The sequence below is a fragment of the Fusarium mangiferae genome, assembly GCF_900044065.1.
Source record: "Fusarium mangiferae strain MRC7560 genome assembly, contig: FMAN_scaffold005, whole genome shotgun sequence".
Taxonomy (NCBI): domain Eukaryota; kingdom Fungi; phylum Ascomycota; class Sordariomycetes; order Hypocreales; family Nectriaceae; genus Fusarium; species Fusarium mangiferae.
In genome coordinates, this window is record NW_024573925.1 from 2464434 (window position 1) to 2482989 (window position 18556).

General features: G+C 50.3%; 5 protein-coding genes across 5 annotated transcripts; 3 read left to right on the forward strand and 2 right to left on the reverse strand.

The window, feature by feature from the left end:
• Positions 1 to 1768: 1768 nt before the first annotated feature.
• FMAN_07717 (putative transcription activator protein acu-15) lies at positions 1769 to 4493 on the forward strand (the record flags this gene model as incomplete). Its single annotated transcript, XM_041831374.1, has 2 exons — positions 1769 to 2249; positions 2302 to 4493. The coding sequence occupies 2 exons, from the start codon at positions 1769 to 1771 to the stop codon at positions 4491 to 4493; spliced, it is 2673 nt and encodes an 890-aa protein (XP_041681944.1).
• A 1528-nt stretch (positions 4494 to 6021) lies between these two features.
• FMAN_07718 (uncharacterized protein) lies at positions 6022 to 7395 on the forward strand (the record flags this gene model as incomplete). The annotated part of the gene is made up of 5 exons (XM_041831376.1): positions 6022 to 6082; positions 6143 to 6336; positions 6420 to 6599; positions 6664 to 6768; positions 6865 to 7395. 5 exons carry the CDS (start codon positions 6022 to 6024, stop codon positions 7393 to 7395), a joined length of 1071 nt encoding a protein of 356 aa, XP_041681945.1.
• A 415-nt stretch (positions 7396 to 7810) lies between these two features.
• Positions 7811 to 9849, reverse strand: FMAN_07719 (uncharacterized protein; the record flags this gene model as incomplete). The annotated part of the gene is made up of 4 exons (XM_041831377.1): positions 7811 to 8560; positions 8612 to 8748; positions 8803 to 9530; positions 9668 to 9849. 4 exons carry the CDS (start codon positions 9847 to 9849, stop codon positions 7811 to 7813), a joined length of 1797 nt encoding a protein of 598 aa, XP_041681946.1.
• Positions 9850 to 10311: 462 nt separating this feature from the next.
• Positions 10312 to 11075, forward strand: FMAN_07720 (uncharacterized protein; the record flags this gene model as incomplete). The annotated part of the gene is made up of 2 exons (XM_041831378.1): positions 10312 to 10491; positions 10542 to 11075. The coding sequence occupies 2 exons, from the start codon at positions 10312 to 10314 to the stop codon at positions 11073 to 11075; spliced, it is 714 nt and encodes a 237-aa protein (XP_041681947.1).
• A 239-nt stretch (positions 11076 to 11314) lies between these two features.
• FMAN_07721 (uncharacterized protein) lies at positions 11315 to 16842 on the reverse strand (the record flags this gene model as incomplete). The annotated part of the gene is made up of 2 exons (XM_041831379.1): positions 11315 to 11321; positions 11369 to 16842. 2 exons carry the CDS (start codon positions 16840 to 16842, stop codon positions 11315 to 11317), a joined length of 5481 nt encoding a protein of 1826 aa, XP_041681948.1.
• Positions 16843 to 18556: the final 1714 nt, after the last annotated feature.

Here is an 18556-nt window from a genome sequence, read left to right on the forward strand (position 1 = left end):
CAGTGCTGAAGAAGTCAGGGTCAAAGATTGTATATCCTTTGGCAGTTGATAAGAGCTAGAATCGCCGATATGTTAATAGCCACTAAACAGAGCATAAGTGGCAATCGGGACCATGGATAGAGCCAAGAGATAATCAGAGGAATATGCCCTTGAAAGAAACCTTTTGTTTTCCCCCTTCTTGGCAGGGCACTTAAAGCCCTGCAGTTTCTGTGTTAGGAGCTGTGTAAGAGAATGCATATCAGACTCAGATTACAGCCGACGCTTGTAGACAAAACGAATACAACATATCGCAACTCAATATTGGGTACTGCATTGTGAATAGCACATTAATGTGTCTGTCTTTCCGATTCTTCTTCATATTTCCTCTATTGCATGTCCTTGTGTCCTAATCTTTTATGGCCGTTGACAACTCTAGCAAAGGAAAAGTCTCTTGATCTCTTAACACTTTCGGCTCTCAAGTCTTCTGGCATGTAAGAAGGGGCATGCCTGCTAATGAATTTAGCTGAGTCGAGTTAAGTTGTATCGATGTTTCTTCATTTGTAGTATCAATTGCACAAGCCCACGTTTTCTTACACACCCCCCCACCATAACGGATTGGATGTCATCACGCACGCCCCCAAGCACAGCATCTCACTCAGTCACAAAATAGGTAGTGCTAAATGGCCGCGCTGCGGCTGTATGTACTCCATGTACCTCTCAGCTTAACTCGTTAGCGCATAGCATCTCGCAGAGTGGTGAGGTGAGCAAGTTGAATCGAGTCAACATATTTTCCCCAGTGGGAGCCGCTCATGGTCTCGCACTGTAACAGATAGGGCTTCGTTTGGATTTGCTGTGTAGAGGGCATTGCCTTACCATCTGATTCTCGGCATTTGCACCTTTGCAGTACGGCAGACTCGATGGCATCCATTCCCTCCCCTCCCCGGGCATGTCCCTGGTCCCTGAAAAATGAAGTGGCATTATAAAGTCGTGCACTGTATCCATCGTCATGATGCACGCCTGCCCAGGCCCATGGACCGGGACTGGCATCGGCGTTGACATTGGGATCAAGGATGCCAAGAGCACGCCCCCATCCCCAGATTTCTCATGGTACCCTCTCAAGTTCGTTCGTTCATTGTTGAAGACCAGGTTAATCGAGAACAAGCATGGCACTGACTGGCCTCTCCACTGTCCCTGGGCCTCCCCCAGGATTTCCACTTCTTTCTCCACACCTCAAAGAGCCAACGACCGGGCCCATTCCCATTTCCTCGTTTTCTACTAAATCTTGCTCTTTCCCACCCTGAAGAATCTGGATCCTCTCATCTTTCCCACTTTTACGTTTGCATCTTTACCATTATTTCTCTATCTATCTCTATTCTTGTCCCCTGGACTCGTATATATATATATCAATCCTACTACCTCAACATTTCTCTTCAAGATACCCCATAGCAAACAAAAGCCTACCTATCTACCCGGCTACTTCACATTACCGCGTTCTTAAACCCCACCAACCAAGTCACTGAATCACAATACGCCTGTACTCACTAAGTCCCGGTGCTAAAATCACTCGACAAGACCTCGGCTATGACCATTCAACATTTCGGAATTTGACCGTTTCAAGAACACAGGACAACACCGTATATAAGGAACACTGCAATAAACGAGCAACCCTGGCACCCACATCACCGACCAGTCTCCTCACTTCGGCAATTTAGCCGTTTGTTCCACCCAGGTCCCATCAACTCAACGACTCAAACCCTTCACCTACCTACACAGAACAACTACCGCTAAGATGCCCGGAATTCTCCCTATGAAGGTGATCAAGGTGGGCACCAGCTCTCAGAGTCGGATTGCACAGGCTTGTGATCGTTGCAGAAGCAAAAAGATTCGGTGTGATGGAATACGGCCAACATGTTCTCAATGTGCTAACGTCGGCTTTGAATGCCGGACAAGCGACAAGCTTAGCCGCCGCGCATTCCCTCGTGGCTACACCGAATCTTTGGAGGAGCGCGTGCGACAATTAGAAAGCGAAGTCCGAGAACTCAAGGACTTGTTAGATGAGAAGGACGAGAAGATAGATGTGCTCTCGAAAATTCACGGCAACCGATCAAGTCCTACAATGCCGGCGAGCAGCCCAGCTGTACCCGAGTCACGGAATGAAGCCATGGCCGCAAAAGAAGATACTTTCCGCGTGCAAGCTGCACCTCTATTACTTGGAGTCGAGAATTCTGATTCTTATTTTATGGGCGCGTCTAGCGGCAGAACATTTATTGGTACTTGTCTCCATCCTTTCCTATGAGTCAACGCAACTGACACTCTCGACAGAGTCTTTCAAGCGAAAATTTCAAGAAACCGGCAAACCTAGCACCGACTTCAACCCAGAGGCTTTCTTGCATATCCAAGGCTGCAAGCCCCTTGGTCCCAAATCGCCAGAGCAATCTTTTAGGCTTCCTCCTCGTCTCTTCTCTGACCGTTGTGTAAATGTTTACTTCCAGGAGTGGGCTCCTCTGTTCCCCATCCTCCACAAGCCCACATTCCTCCATGTCTACGAGGAATTCGTCGCCGATCCCGAGAAGATCAAAGGCAACCATAAGCTCGCGCAACTCTACCTCGTATTCAGCATCGCGGGTCTGTCATCAGAGAACCCTGACCTTCCCCAGCTTTCTGCATGTGAGCAGCAATGGCAAACCTCTTTGGATGCTATTCTCATGGAGGATACTATGAATACCTTACAGTGCCTGTCTCTCGCCCTCCTTTACTGCACTATGCGTGCAGACTATAAGCGATTGCAGCACTACAAGGGCATCGCTGTCGGCCTCTCTCATCGCCTAGGCCTGCACCAGAGTCAGAGGAGATTCTCCTTCGGTGCTCTCACAATTGAGACACGAAAGAAGGTCTTCTGGACTATTTACACTCTCGATTGCTTTTCTGCCGCTACTCTTGGCCTTCCTAAGCTTCTCAAAGAAGAGGATATCCAGACCGAGTATCCATGCGATACTGATGATGAGTATGTTACTGAACAGGGCTTCCAGCCTACGCTTCCTGGTGAATATACTCGCCTTTCGAGTGCACTAGCCTTGTTCCGTGCGACTCGCATCCTCGCCAAGGTGCTAGAGAAGAACTACCCCGCCTCAAGCTCCTACGAGATTTCGCTTCAACAGATGGCTGCTCTTGAGAGTGAGCTTGATGCTTGGTATGACCAGCTGCCTACCCATCTGCGACTGAACTTCGTCCAAGATAAGCCATCCACAGATGTGACTGGTAGCCGCTCACCATTGCTGGCACTGGCCTATTACTACATCCGAACACTTATCTATCGTCCGGCAGTAGGCTCCAGTTTGGGTTCCAAGGCGGCCTCGGCCCTGATGTCAATCGGAGCGTCGAGCAAGCACATCGTTCAGATTGTCCAGCTGCTTGAAGAACGCGGCATGACCTTCTCATTTTGTTTGAACAAGACGGATCTGCTGGTTGTTTGTGGCATGGCGCTGCTCTACCACTCGATTGATCTCAAGCAAGACAGCAAACTCATGCGCGATGACGAACGATTGGTAAATGCCGTTATTCATATCCTGGACAAGAGCGAGGGCTCTGGCTCACTGGACTTTAAGCGTGTGGCTAGCGTGCTGGTCAAAGTTGACGAATCCGCTGTCTCGCCAATGCACACTTCACGTGAGGTGTCGATGCCCCCCGCGCCCGTCTCCAACCGAGGGTCGCCACCAAGAGACATGGTTACCAAACCCAAGAAGAAGGGCAGGGCAGCCTGCCCCCTCGGTCAGCTCCCAGCCGCTGCAGCCAGCGAGAGCAATTTGATTGACCACCAGGAGAGGATGCGTCGCATGACGATGCCCTGTGTCGCCGACCAGCGACCCGAATTATACCGTGCTCGGGGCCGTCAATCATTTGACAATCTTCAGGCCGAGGTTCCCATGCTCCAGCGAGGACATCGCATGTCGATGTCCCCGAACCCAGACCGCAAGGCTTCCCCCCTGTCCCGCAATCTCGACTTCATGCCCTTTGCCCACTCATCGCAGTCACCACAGCCAACTTCACCACAACAGACACGTGCGCACTCCCATTCTGGTCCTACAAACCAGGCCCATCACATGATGGAGAGCTCTTCGGTTGCTGCCGCTAAGGTGAACGGGGTTTCAACGACTGAGTGGGAAACATTGCTTGGATCATTGGATGGTGGAATGAACAACGTATACGATGCTATCTATGGTGGGCAAGGACTTGTCAACGAGAGTGCCATTGCTGTTAGCAATTGTGGTGATTGGCCCCCGGACAATTGGGATCTCGGCGGGTTCAGCATCGCCGAGTTTGGAAACAACCCGCAGCCTCCCCAGAGTGTTCTCAGCATGAGTGACGAGAGCCTTAGCTCGGGTGAGGAGGTTGGCCCCTCGGAACTCGGACTGAGCGTGGAGAGCGTTGACTATCGCAACCACATGGTGACTCAACAACATGGTCATGAAGGATATATGATGCCCGACCATATGGAGACGTTCCCTATCTTGTAAGGGTGGTGGACAGAATGATACAACGGAAGAAAACCTCTGGATTTGGCACGGGTCTGACAACGGAGTTAATACTGGGGACATGAATTTTAACGATGTGATGAATGGGAGTCGGGCTGGGAATTAACTGTCGTTGAGTGTTTTTCTATTGAGCGATCTACTTTTATTGGCCAACTATTATACCTGGGAGGAGAAATTTGTCACAAACTTGGTATTTTGGAGTCTCTTATCCTCTACAGAGGAAACGTAGACGTGGAATAAGGATGATGGGCAGTTCAAGGACTGGCCTCGCAATACGGCATGCTAGACCATCTAGTTGTTAGTTCGTAACTTGCAAATGAATGAAAAGAACGCAGACAAACAAGCCCACTCGTCCAGCGGTTTAGAAACGCGATATGAGTAGTTGATTCGCTCGGGCCCGGTGTATTTATTTGTTGGCTTTCAACAGCAGGGGACCTTTTTTCGCAGCTGCCGGCTGCCGGCTGCCCGGTCTTGCAGGAAATGCAGTACGCAGGAATGAGAATCGACGCCTGCACAAGCCTCAAGGGAGGATTGGACCGGGTCTGACATGCGTTGCCGGTGTTGGAGAAGCCAAAGGACCCGGTCAGAGCAAGCAAGTACATGGGTTCTGGGGGAAATCGTCTTCGGGGAGCAAGAAAGCTTCTGGTATTGAATTGGGGTGCCAAAAACAAATAGGTGTACCCCTTGGCCTCAGGAGTCTGAACCGGATGGGCACAAGATTGGCTGTAGCCGGTGTGCCTCGGGAAACGACCCGGCCGTACATCCTATACGTCTTGCAGTTTCATCAAGTTGGTGCCAAATACTATGACATGGCTCAGGTTCTCCGTCCTTGTCTCTCATCAGAGTCAATCTTGACTCCCAGGCCTCCCTGGGTCAGATCAGATCAGATCATATCAAGCAAGCAAGCTTGACGATGGATCGACAGCGGGCTACGTTATATAGGTTGATGGCTGAGGATGCAGAGAGTCTGGACCATCCATCAGTCACCCGAGCCAATTGAAGAAGAAAGGCACACAGAAATGCTGTTCTGGCCAAAATACCTAACTATAGAGAGTCTAACTAGAGAGTCAAGGTGGAATCACATTGGAGTGAAGCTACCAAAGCGAAGCCAAGTGTGGCCGTGCACGATAGTACCTAGCAGAAATAGGTACAGTAGGTTACCTAGGTATGTAGCCTGTAGTAGCTACCTTATTTAGTATTTAGGGGCGGGATGACGTCTCCAGTTGAATCAACCTGTCACGACTCCCCATTCTGCTATCGTGTTTCTATCCGAGCAGTGGATCTGATGGAGAAAGCTCTGTTGACCATGGCCAACGAAAGCACATGAGTGCCCTGGTCTTAAGTCGTCTCCATACTCGAATCCATGACCTTGACTTTTCTAAGCAAGAAAGCGTGTGTTGGTCGATCTGTTTGGTCAGTTCAGCCATTCCATTGGCAGGGACCCTATTGCGCTGCTGCTAATCATCAACACTCATCAACTTGGCTTAATCGCCTTCCACAGACATCAACAATGGAGGCGGAGCGACAGTCTTTAATCAAGAACAACGCCCAACCAGGGCCCGTTCCTCGAGGTCAGATACGCCAACGAGAATACAAGCCGTTGCAACACCGCTAAATTCACTTCATCACAGCGCCATGGGCCGCCGCCAGACCGTCACCACGAGATCCTTCTCGGCGACTCCCACAGGCGATTGCTCATCGCGGCGCAAAGCTTGATTGGCCCGAAAACACCATGGCCGCCTTCCGAGGTGCAGTCAAAGCTGGTGCTCATGCGATAGAGACAGATATTCATATCTCGGCCGATGGTGTTGCTGTGATATCACATGTAAGCTAAAGCTCCATGACATTACATGCATCACCACAACTTGTCTTACTTGCCTTGGCTCGGCTCGGCTGACATTTGAGCAGGACGCATCCCTTAAACGCTGCTTCGGCATTGAAGCTCGCATTGGAGAGTGCTCGTGGGAGTATCTCAGCACTCTACGCACAGAAGCCGAGCCTCATGAACCCATGCCGCGGCTCAAAGACTTTCTTCAGTGGTTGGTTCAGCCGGAAATGCAAGACATTTGGGTGGTTTTAGATATCAAGGTCTGCTGCATCAGCTCAAGCTCGAGCATGTGTCATCAGACGGAAGCTAATGCAGGCCTCCCAGCTGGATGATGACCCGGCAGAGCTGATGGCTGCACTTGCGAGGGATCTAGACGGCGTCCAGGCACCTGTGCCATGGGATCAACGTATTATTCTGGGATGCTGGAATGTAAGCTGACACGACACCCTTGGCACAGTTTCTGCGCTTTCACTTTCACTTTCACATAGACGCCTTGGTGATGTTGCAGCTGACATGCTTGAACAGGCATCATTCCTACAGGTTGCGCGTAGTCAACTCCCAACTTATCCGTTGGCCCATATCAGCACCTCCCTCTTATATTCACACCACTTTCTGCGTGTGCCCAACCTCGGCTTCAATCTCAACCAAAAGACTCTCATCGGTCCATCAGGAAGACTCTTCTTACGCGAACTTGGAAAGACTGACAAGCTTCTTATGACGTGGACAGTCAACGAACCTCGCCACATGGAATGGTGTATCCGTCAGAATCTGTGTCATCCACGGCGCCGCAATGGAAAAGTCGAGGGGCCTGCCTTGATAGATGGTGTCATCACTGACAATCCTCGTTTGTACCTCGAGATGTGCGAAAATTTTGAGAACGAGATGGATGGCAAGCTCGCCAGACCAAAGCTAGCTCTCACTGAAAGGATAAGGAAAAAGGCAGAGATGGTAGCCGTCGTTATCCTGACGGAGACCTTGATGATGGCCTACCATGTTCTCAGAAGGATGCAGGGCAAGTTTGATTTCCTCCGAGACCGCCGGAGCCTGGATAAATAGTATACGCAACATGATGAGTGATAACAGACACTAATGGCCTAGGTAACGGTTGACTTTGAATACAGCAGCAAAACTTGGACAACTTGCTGGCTTTGTGGGCTACACCAGGCTTGCATTTGCCCATCACATTTGACAACCTTGGGTATTCACAATCAATATATGCGGTCATTCGTGCCATCACTGCTCTCCAAAGGGCAAGCCACCACCATATGCTGACATATTAACCACAACACAGCAACCGTTGGATCATCAGAATTATAGTGACTGTCCATCAAGGTCTACCTGGTCATGAATCCCTTTGAGCTCAAGTAAACTCTATGTTAAGATATGGATGTAATCCGCCCTACCCTGTGTAAAAGACAACAACGGCCAAAACGCTGCTCATGATGCCCTACCCCTGTCTTTGCGTTCCCCTTCAAATTTCAACGTCAATATCCAGGTCTAGTGACCCAATCACATCGTCATCCATCAGCGGCTTATGTATAGTAGGGATACCCTTCTCCTTGTGTTTCTCCTCCTGCAACTTTGCGAGATGAGGTAGTAGTTGAGATTTGACGGCCGCCTTCGGTGTGCTAGTCCCAGGAGTGTTGGTCCCGCTGCCGTTGGCCGCTGACTTTTGTTCCACCTTCTCGCTAGCGTCATAAACGAATTTGGCCTTGGTCCTAAGTCGTCTTGACATGTCGCCTTGGTAGGTTTCACCACGCTTGAGGGCTGCCTCGATCTCCTTCGACTTCGCTTTCTCCTTCAACTGGGCCTTTCTTACAGCTTCCGCGTTCAATCGCCGGTTCTCTCGGTTGCGCTCAGCCAGTCGATCTTGCTCAGTTTGGGCCTTAGGTACTTCGTTGTGCTTTGAGGAGCCCAGACTCGTCCTAAATGCTAAGCGTTGGGAACCAAGGTTGTCGAGCTCCTCCTGCAACTCTTCGGCCTTATCGTGCTCGCCATGTTGTCTTGCTTCCTCGAGTAAGTGGGCTATGCGTTCTCGCTCGGCAGGGTCAAATCGCCTTTTCAGCTCTTTTATCCGTGCAAGCCGAGCCTTGATTTCCTCTGTGGTCCATGAATGATTAATCAAGCCATTGATCTCATCAATTTTGTCCATAAGGTAAGTCTTGCTTGGGAGTGTCACGCCCTCATTATGGCATGTGACCTTGTATCGATTGAGCTCGTTCTATGGATCCGGTTCAGTAGAATCCAAGAATGCAGTTCTGGTGCAACATACCTCTGTGAACTTTCCGCTCGAGGCAGCGATGAAAGGGAACTCTTTGATTGCCTTACCATGCGCCGCCTTGACATACTGATCTGTGACGAATGCACCGTTGGGCCCCTGAAGAGCATATGGGCGACTGGTCGTGAAGCCTATGAAATTTGTCAGCCCTGCTGCTGTGCTGTGCTGTACTGATGGTTACAAACCTTTGATGGCTGCCATGCGATACTGCTCAATGCCACTTTCAGGATGCGGTCCAAGAGCAATACGTATATAACATCCAGTGATAGCCTGCTCGAATCCAGGAGTGAAGCAGACCTGAGCGAACTCGTTTCGCCCCAGTCGAACTCGTTCATAATCACGTAACTCAGCTGGCGGCTGATCGCGATTTTCGTCGGCATCTGGAGTTGGGGAGCGTCCGCGATTATAGTCATCGTCACTGTCTTCTGCCCCAGAGTTGCGTCTTCGTGGAGAGTAGTTATCCTTTCGTCTCTCGAGATCCTCCCGTCGACGCGCTTTCTCTGCCTTGGCTTGGCGTAAAGAGTCCATCGCGGTCTCCCTCTTGCTCTCTGTACGCGGCCGTGATGCCTTTCGAAGTCGATCGCCGTCTTCCAGCTCCGCAGTTCCAGCACTGCGCTTCTTTTTGACCTGTTTGCGCTCCTCATTCTCCATGTTGCTTACCATCTGACGCAGCAGGCGGTTCTGTCGCTGACGCTCTATGTCCGTCATACGCTCAGCGATAAGCTGCTCACGTTCGAGTTCTGGCAAGGCCATGATCTCTGCCTTTTCCTTCTGACTCTTGTATCGACCATCAATTGGGTATGCTTCATCGTCGTCCTCTGCAGCCGCTGCTCGACCTCGCGATGGTTCGTCGTCGGAGTCAGATTCATCCATAGGAGCGGACTCAAGAGAGTTTGGCGTTCCTGGCGCAGACCTATATCACGACGGGTCAGCATACTGTAAGTATATCGCAGTGATCTGGAGGAGCCGCAAACAGGATGCGGATTCGGAGGTCGGGACAGTGTTCAACTCCAGATCATCATGCTGCCAATTTTAAGGGATATCACTCACGCCTCACCCTCCTCCTCGGAGTCATCGTTTCCTCGTCGCGACTTCTTTCCCGCCCCTTTCTTGGAACCACTTCTTTTCGCTGGAGGCGGCGATGGCGATCCGCCCCTGCTCTCGTTGCCAGAGGCTTCGTCATCGGAATCCCCACCTGCGAGAGCGAGAAGCTCGTCATCAACGTCAGACATGACGGCCTTGTGGTGAGCCAGTAATTACACAGAACGCAATGGCTTTAAGACACAACAATCATATGGCCCAGGCGCAACCGCGTTCTACGCGTAGAAGGTGAACCGGGTGAGACTTTGGCGATGGAATGGGGTCGAGAAATGCGTAATCGTGCGCGCGGGGATTGAGCGATGAAAGAGGTGGAAGTGGATGAAAGGAAAGAGGATTGTGCGTAAAGCAGCAGTGCACAATAGCTTCTCCTTCAGCACTTGTTCTGAATTCGTGGTTTCCATCCAACACCTCATTGGTCAAGGTTATGTCATGCCCCTGCACGTGTGTGGCTGGTGCGATGGGACTGCCGGGGAAGCTTTAGTCCGCCTTCGGTGAGCGGCCTGCTCACCGAGAATGTCCAGGCTCATCATTCGATTTTGGGGGCCGCCATCAATTTGATGATTGGGAAGTAGGCCAGACTTTGTGTAGCAATTATGCCTTTGTCCAGAACCCTTGCCAAACCTCTGCGCTCTCTTCTAGTGCGATCAACACCAAGTCTTTACAAGTCATGTGTCCGCACCATCGCCACGACTCCAGCCTCAGACTCAACGCCTGGGTCTCCCAAGAAACTCAAAGCACTCACCCAGGAGCAACGTGATTTTCTCGACTCCGCTGTAGGACTTCCGAGACGAATTTATTTGGCCGGTGACTGATATACTGGTAGCTTCGTGTCAATCAAGCTGGTGAACTTGCTGCAGTCCTCATTTATGCTGCGCAGTCACCCATCCTTCTCCGATCAAAGCCTCATCTCCGCAAGCTGATGGCACACATGTATGATCAAGAAGACGGTCACTTTAAGACCTTCAATGGCCTCATTCACAAGCATCGCATTCGCCCTACTGCTCTGTATCCTTTGTGGTCCGTCATGGCTACTGGTCTAGGCTGGTCTACGGCTATGCTCGGTTACGAAGCTGCTATGGCTTGTACAGAGGCTGTTGAGACAGAGATTGGTGGCCACTACAACGAACAAATTCGGACATTGTTGGAAATGGTTACTCAATGGGAAGCCGAGGGCTACGAAGTCGGCGAGGAGTTATCAGATCTTGTCAAGACCCTCAGAGTGATACGAGACGAAGAATTGGAGCATCTTGATCATGCTGTAGCGCATGATGCACAAAAGGCAGAACCTCATTGGCTTCTCACTGGCGTCATTCGTGCAGGCTGCCGAGGTGCTATCTGGGTAAGCGAAAAAGTTTGAAGCCTCAAATCAGATGTATTATAAGTGTAATATAGGCCTACGCCAGGCTCCGTGGACAAACATATATGAATAAGAACTACGAGATAGGAAGAAACATGCGCGTGTGGGAGGATGGACGCGCTTGTCGAATGCTTGCCATGAATAAAGTGCAAAACCCCCTGATCAAACTCCTTGCCATGCCTTTTGCAAAGTTGAAGTCAGAATACACCATCCCGAGAAGAGCAGGATCAAGGTCACACCTAGTTGCTTCATGTTGTTAGTATTCTGCCGTTCATTCAAAGAGCTGGACTTACTAAATTGCCAAGGGGGCAACGCCATCGACTTGATAACCCCAGTTCCCGTTCTGCTCCTCCGTAAGGAGCCAATCATAAGGGAACTGCACGATATTGCCCTGGACCATATTTAAAAGCTCTTCAGCCTGCCCCCGTGATGGCATGTCGTCGATACTAAAACCGCGTCGGCTATTCTTAGTAGTTGCACGGCGTCTGCGTTTCACTGAGCCAAACTGCCCCGGTGGAGGTGCATTAGTATCTCTTGAGGAAGGTTTCTCGAGCGTCGAAAAAGTAGTGCGCCTCTCTCTGTCCTTTGTACCTGTCTGTGGGTCAAGGTATCTTCCACTACTGCCTCCATCGAAGGCAGGGAATGGCGTATCTCCGGGCGAGTAGACTGGAGATGGTGCCTCTGTATGTTGATGTGCATCAGGACCATTGTCATTCTCCAGCCCAGTGGTGGGCCGTGATGATATAGCCTCACCGTCTTTCATTGCTTGTTTTTCATCAGTATCACGCTGGCTCTCGCCAGGAATGACGATTTTGATTCTATCCTCCTCATGGTGGCCAAGAGGGAGCTTCTCGGTCATTCTTCCGATTGCCTTCTCTGCTTCAGTTTCAACAGCCTTAGCCATCACCTCTGGTCCTGGTGCACTAACACCAGCACCACCCGCAGTGGATCCACGATGTCTCGAGGATGGAGGAAACTCCGAGTCTTCACCTCTTGATCGGCCACCTTCCATGCTTGCCCGGAACCTCTCGCCGTAGGTCGTGTACTCTCGATATTCTGCCCAAGTGCTCACCTCAGAATCCGGCATACAACGGAACACTCGTCGATAGAGCTTCGTGTTGTTTTGAGCAGCCCGGTTCCAAATTTCGTCAATAAAGTTGGGGTTGACTGGATCTACCATACAGTCTTTGTCGATGTGTGCCAAATGAATATCTGCGGCCATCGGATGGAAAATACCATTAACCGGTTTTCCTGTTTCAGGATCGATATGTAGTGGAGGGCCGCCAATGTCAGTATCGTCGCTTATCGGCAAAGACGGTAGCTGTGCGGGACGGGGCAGACCAAGTTGATCTGTAGTGCGACGATTTAGAGCCGGCACAGGGGGGAGGCTGTCGTTGTGGTTTCCTGGGTCCAGATATCGATTATCGGGTTGTGGACTGTGTGACTGTGTCTCTTTGGGTGATTGCAGTGTCCCCTTGCCTTCATTACCGATATTGCTAACAAGAACTTCGCGACCGTTGATGATAACAGAATCGCGGCCGGCATCAAGGCCGGATTTCTCGGCAGTCTTCCAACGGTCAGGCCCATAGCCGGTCACGTCCAGCTCATGCTTCACCTTATCCTCCGATTGATTGATGATAGTACTATCCACTTCTGCGTTGCTGTCACTGCTGCTGCTGCTGCTGCTGCTATCGTCTTCAACCTCAACAGCAGCATCTAGATCATGGTTAATACTTGGAATGCGTAGGTGATCGGGGCGTTTCGGTGAAAGCTTTGAGGAATCGGCAGGACCACCATTCTCTTCATTATATATATCCTCCATCTCTTTCTCGAAATCCTGACGGTCAAGCTCTGCCTGGCGCTCTTGCTCAAGTATTTCGTCAACGTCGAGGCCGAGATGTTCTCGCATCAGTCGGAGCCGGAGTGTGTGAGCAAAACGGCCAACCTGGTATGGTCTTCCAGCCATTGTCGAGTTGATCATGTCAGTATCTCGAACGATTGCAGCACACTCCGAGTCACGACTACCAAGCATTGATCGCTCATTAATGTTAGCGGAGCCTATAAGAGCCACGCGGTCATCAACGATAATTGTCTTAGCATGGATGTAGAGTTGCTCGGTGACAAGGACATCGTTACTCATGACTCCCCATTGACGAAGCGAGTAGAAGGCGATGTAGTCTTCCGGCTCAATGCCAGCGGTTCGAAGCCTGCCAAAGATGGACTGTTCGCCTCTACAAATACTAGCGTACTGACACATCAAGATCAGGCGAACACTTGTACCCTCCTGTTCATCGACTGTATTTTGAAATCCAGGCATGAGGGGAATAACAATAACGCAACGCCAGTCTTCATCATTCTCGTGGGCCCGTATGATGCGTTCAACAAGAGCGTCGCCGATACGATTCACGATTCTGGTGTTATATGCCTCAGTACTGGTAATGAAAAACTGGTTTTCCATATAGACAAAATGATCTGACTCCTCGATCATTTTGATGTATGCATTCTGAATACTGTGCTCAGTCTGCTCAATACCCAAGGACCAAGTGGTGGCAGATCGGAGAATCTGGACTTCGCAAGTGCCTGTTAGACCCAGCTCCTTCAACTCATCTACGTTAGCGTCCGGCGGGGGGAGCAGGAAGGGCAACGGGCGTGTAGGCTTTCGTCCTCGGCGAAGATAATTCCAACGTTGGACAAAGTGGCGCGTCAAGTCTCTTGCAGGCTGGCCCACAACTTGCATGGCAACATCATGCCAAGGCATGCGAGGTACTTTGCTTCGGTCGTACATCTCCTCATACGGCTCGTTGAGCCTGAAGAAATCCTGCACTCGAGGGTTTGAATAGTCCTTTCCGGGGAATAACTGGCAATGCTCTGCATCCTTAGGTGTCTCAGACATCTCAAATCCAGTTGGTTTGTCGTCGACGATGGGATGCTGAGGACAATCCCATCGTCCAAAGCACAAATCAATTCCTCCAACAAAGGCTACATCATGATCCACGATGCAGATCTTCTCGTGGTGAGCGAAGAAGAACTGGTTCTTCTTGAATTGGTTGGGGGATCGTTGTACGAAGATGTTAGGATGGAGGTTCAACAATGAAGATTTGGTATGCTCGGAATCTATCGGAACGGCAGCTTCGACGTTTCGGTATACTATGACGAAGACTTTAACACCTTCTCTAGCTTTCTTCTGCAGCAGTCTATCCAGTCGCCATTTCTGGCTGATAGCTGCTGGTCTGCGCATGTACAGCTCGGGGCTCAGCCACCAATCGTGGATGTAAATGACATCGCGGGCCATATTGATAGCTCGAGAAACGTTCCACATATAGTCGCGGCCGTCAACGAGCCATTGGGCAAATACATGGTTTCGCACAGGAGAGAAGCTGTCAAATCGTTTGTTCTGATACCAGGGAGTTTGCTTGAGCATCTGATTGATGGAGTCCTCAAACTGCTTCATCACGGATTGGTTGCGGGAGAAGAGGCGGACCTTGCGTTCGGATGAGCGAAGGGTCATAGTGTGATGTTTGTCAGGGGGTGCCTCCACAGTCAAATCGATCTCAGCCTTTTTCTCAGCGGAGCCAATCGCCTTGACCTTACTTCGCTTCGAGGAAATACTGAATTTCGAATCGACTAGGTACACATCGAAAATGTTCATGTTTTCAGGAGACTCTACGCAGACGATATAGCTCTGTCGTACGAGGAACCATTTTCGACTGTGTCGAGAGATAACCTTCGCTGGTGTCAGAGCACGGCGAAAGTCTAGACCCTTCGAAGGTTGGATATGAAGGTAACACTCCTTTCCGTGGTAACTACCCTCGGCGGCGAGGCGAACGCCAAGGGCCGAGAGTTCGAGAAAGCGGCAGAGTCGGTTGCTGTCAGCTCTGAACATGAGCCATCTGATCATCTCAGACAGGTACTTTTCAAGAATACGCCGTTGCTTCTCAACATAACGTTGTCTCCGCGTTGCCATGTCCATAGTAGGCATTCCTGGACCCTCTGGGTTGGACATGTCCCCAGGATCGGTAATGCCTGTGGATCTGCGCCTCGGGCCCATCCCTAGGAAATTGCGAGACTTCCTTCGCGGGAGGCCACCGGGATTCTCGGGGTCACTGAAAATGCCGTCCCCTGCTGCTTCAGTTGCTGTACCTTCACCAGCTGTCTCTTCTTCTCCGCGAATACTGGCTTGATCTTCTTCGTCGCTTTCTTCTCCCTTCTTGCGAGCACCGCGAAGATAAGGGAAGGCCGAGTATGGAAATTTGGGCTGCTTTGGCCGGCCACCCAAGTCCATGCGTCCGGGCATGTACTTATCGTTGTTGATAGCAAACTTGTAACGCAAATGCAGGTTGTAGATATCTCTAAGCGTTCGAGTTACGGTCCAACTCATTCTGCTCGGTCCACTTCCGTATTCCAGTTCTATGGTGAATAGCCAGTGTCGGTCCTTGTCGTCATCCTCCATGGGAGAGCTATCGGTAATGCGAAGCTTGAGCTGCTCAAGAAGAACCGGAATCCTCTTGTTCCCGTGTTCATCTCTTTGTATCATGCTAGCAAGCATAAGAACGGCGGGAGCGCCAGCCCTTAGTTCGGCCATCAGCTCGGCCGATTTATAATAGTCAAAACGGTCTTCTTTCTTCTGCCGAAGGAGTTTGAGTGTGTTCTTGACTTGCTTCCACTTCTGAGCACCAAAAGTGGACGCACGTTCAGAAGTGAAGAAGGGGCGTCGAGGTGTCATAGCATCACCATCCGAAACCCCTCCACCACCAAAAACGGTAATTCGGCGGACGTGACCTGTTCGTCGTCCGACCGCTCCAGGGCTTTCGACTTCATCAATTTCCTCGCCATGGTGTCGCACAGCGGAAGTCATCCAAGAGTTTCCTCTGCGGAAAGCCATGCCCAAGCGGTCTCTACCTTCGCCTTCAGAGACACCATAATCAGGGACAGTTGTATCGGGCATACTTGCGCGGCGCTTAACCAACTGGTCGAAGCTATCCAACACATCGATGTCGCTCACAAAGCGCCGAGGCGTTCCGGGTGTAGAAGTGGTTGCCTTCTTTGTGCGGCGCATCCTCCTCTTCTGTTTCTTTTTCTTCGATTTGCCATCTCCGGGGCTGCCCTCATCGGCTGTTTCCTCGGCGTCGGCATCGGCGTCAGTGTCCTCCTCTGTCAATGTGCCAGGGACTCCACGGCTCGGTCGCGTCGGAGAGTTGATGTTTGATTGATTGCCTTGACTCGAAGGTCCAGCCACAGTAGATGACTTTGGTGTCGACACGCCCCCATTGTTGGTGAGAGCCTTGAGTTTTGACATCAATGAGGCACCACGAGATTTGCCCGGGGTTTCTGGCTCTTCCCATGAATTGCCTCGCATAAATGTTGGAGGCGTATCGACGCCATCTGGGCGGGTGAATTGTATGCTCGGCCTCGAAGGCGCCTGACTATTGTCTTGTCCGTCACCATCAGCGGCCAGGCCAAAGTCTCGGTCGCTGATGCCATGGTCCTTGAGCGACTTGGTTGAAGCTGGGGTGGATCTCGGTATGGCCGATAAAGGTGCCTTGCCGTGGCCCGAAGCCAGTTCGTTTGAAGCTGGCTTCATTTCTTTGGTCGAACCTGGAAGGTTTGACAAGGCTGTAATCTTAAGCCCGGCAGGAGGTAGGAGAGTATCGGAGGTTGATTTGGAAACAGAGGGGGGGGCAGGTTGGGGATTCGGGTTCTCTGGGGAAACTGAACGAGGACTGACGTCCATGGGCGAGACATCCCCGTCTGGTCGATGTTGTGTCATGGCGAGTTGTCGCTCTCGATTCGAAGGTCTGGTGGTAGTCCTATCCTATACTACCTAATTGGCAAGGACAACAACGGGCAAGCTGAAAAAAGGTATTGTGTGTTCAACTGTTGTAGCCACGTAAAACATGCTGAAAGGAACAGAAAATAATCAAACTTGGAAATTGCGATCTATATGCCGTCGTTCTGTTGTCACAAGCAAGCACAAAGTGTGTGGTTCGTAAAGGGGGCCTTCAAGCGTCGCACGCACGTATGTTGGTCGCGCGGCGAAGGGTGGTGACGAACTAAACAAGCGGTCGATGAAGATGGATGAGTGGTGGAACAGCCAAGATGATTTTAGTACTGTAGTCGAAAAGGGCTTGCTGTACAGCGTTATCGACGCTGTCACGAGACTTGTGTCGGACAATAACTATCGGGGTTCAAAGGGAGTTTGACATCCTTTGTTAATCACGGTCCATGTACCAAAATTTCGGGAGACAAGCTACCTAACCCTTGTCATAGTCAGTCGCGGATGGAAGATCTGTCCAGGTTTCTGGCTGCGCGTTGGAGACGGACAAGAAAGAATCGAGCTCCACTGAATTTCGAGTCTACCCGGTAAGCTTTAAACTAGAAACGGTATAGGCTTTAGTTAGAACACCCTTATTTGTACCTGCAGGACGATGAAGCCCACCTTGGTAATCCCCCAAGTTACCTAGAGCTTCCATCCATAACCGCTCACGTACCCATCACGACAAGATCCTCAAATGATGTGTGGGTTTCAGGGTGAAATGACGATCAACATTAGATTGGTATACATATGTAACTTTTCTGTAGGGTAGCCGTGACTTTAAGTAGAAAATAGGTACCTTACCATTATGCTAAAACGGAAGGTACCTCCACATTAAGGTATCTCAGGTTTTACGTCTTTACACTTGAAGGGGGGTTTGTCATTAATCTCTGGCCTAAGTGTAGCTCGATTAACGATGTCATAATCATGATGGTTCTAACGGCTTGTTCGGGCCCTTGGATGCCCCATATTGGACCTAGGCCAGAGGAAATTAAGATTGAAATTAATCGAATCATCGCTGAAAGTTGACATGACCCTTTTCATATGTACTCCGTATAGAAGGGAGCTATGTTCTTCTTACCTCCTTCGCTCTACCAAGAAGCGCGTGGGAACAGACTAAGGTATCGACTCGTAGAATACTAATCATTAGTAGTTAGTTGTCATGTCATGGATACTTCTACATGAATTACATCCATAGGTGCTGCCATATCTCGTACTCCTCAACCAGATTCATGTCCTCCAGTTATTGTTATCTCTTGTTGCACAGCCAAATCACCATTATAACAACTGTTACCCTGGCACTGTTACTCGTTGTGAGCAACATCATCTCAGGTTTTCTGCTAGACCTATGATTTGATCGATGCCAAGCTCAGTTTAATCTTCCTGTCTCACGACCACATAGTAGATATTGACATTGACACAGACAATGTCCCCTGTCTTTGCGTACCTGAAGCATGAGCAACCGGAGTTGGCCAAGAAACAAACCACACTTGTTTGAACTCATGCATATCTACGTATGACACTACGATCCTGGTTTTATATGTTACACTAATATCACTAATATCACTAATAGTAGCCATTCATACTGTACGTCGAGGTGTTGGTTGCAGTAAGCAGCGCCTTGACCAACGCACAGGAGGGACAAAGGAAAACACATAGTTCTTTTCAC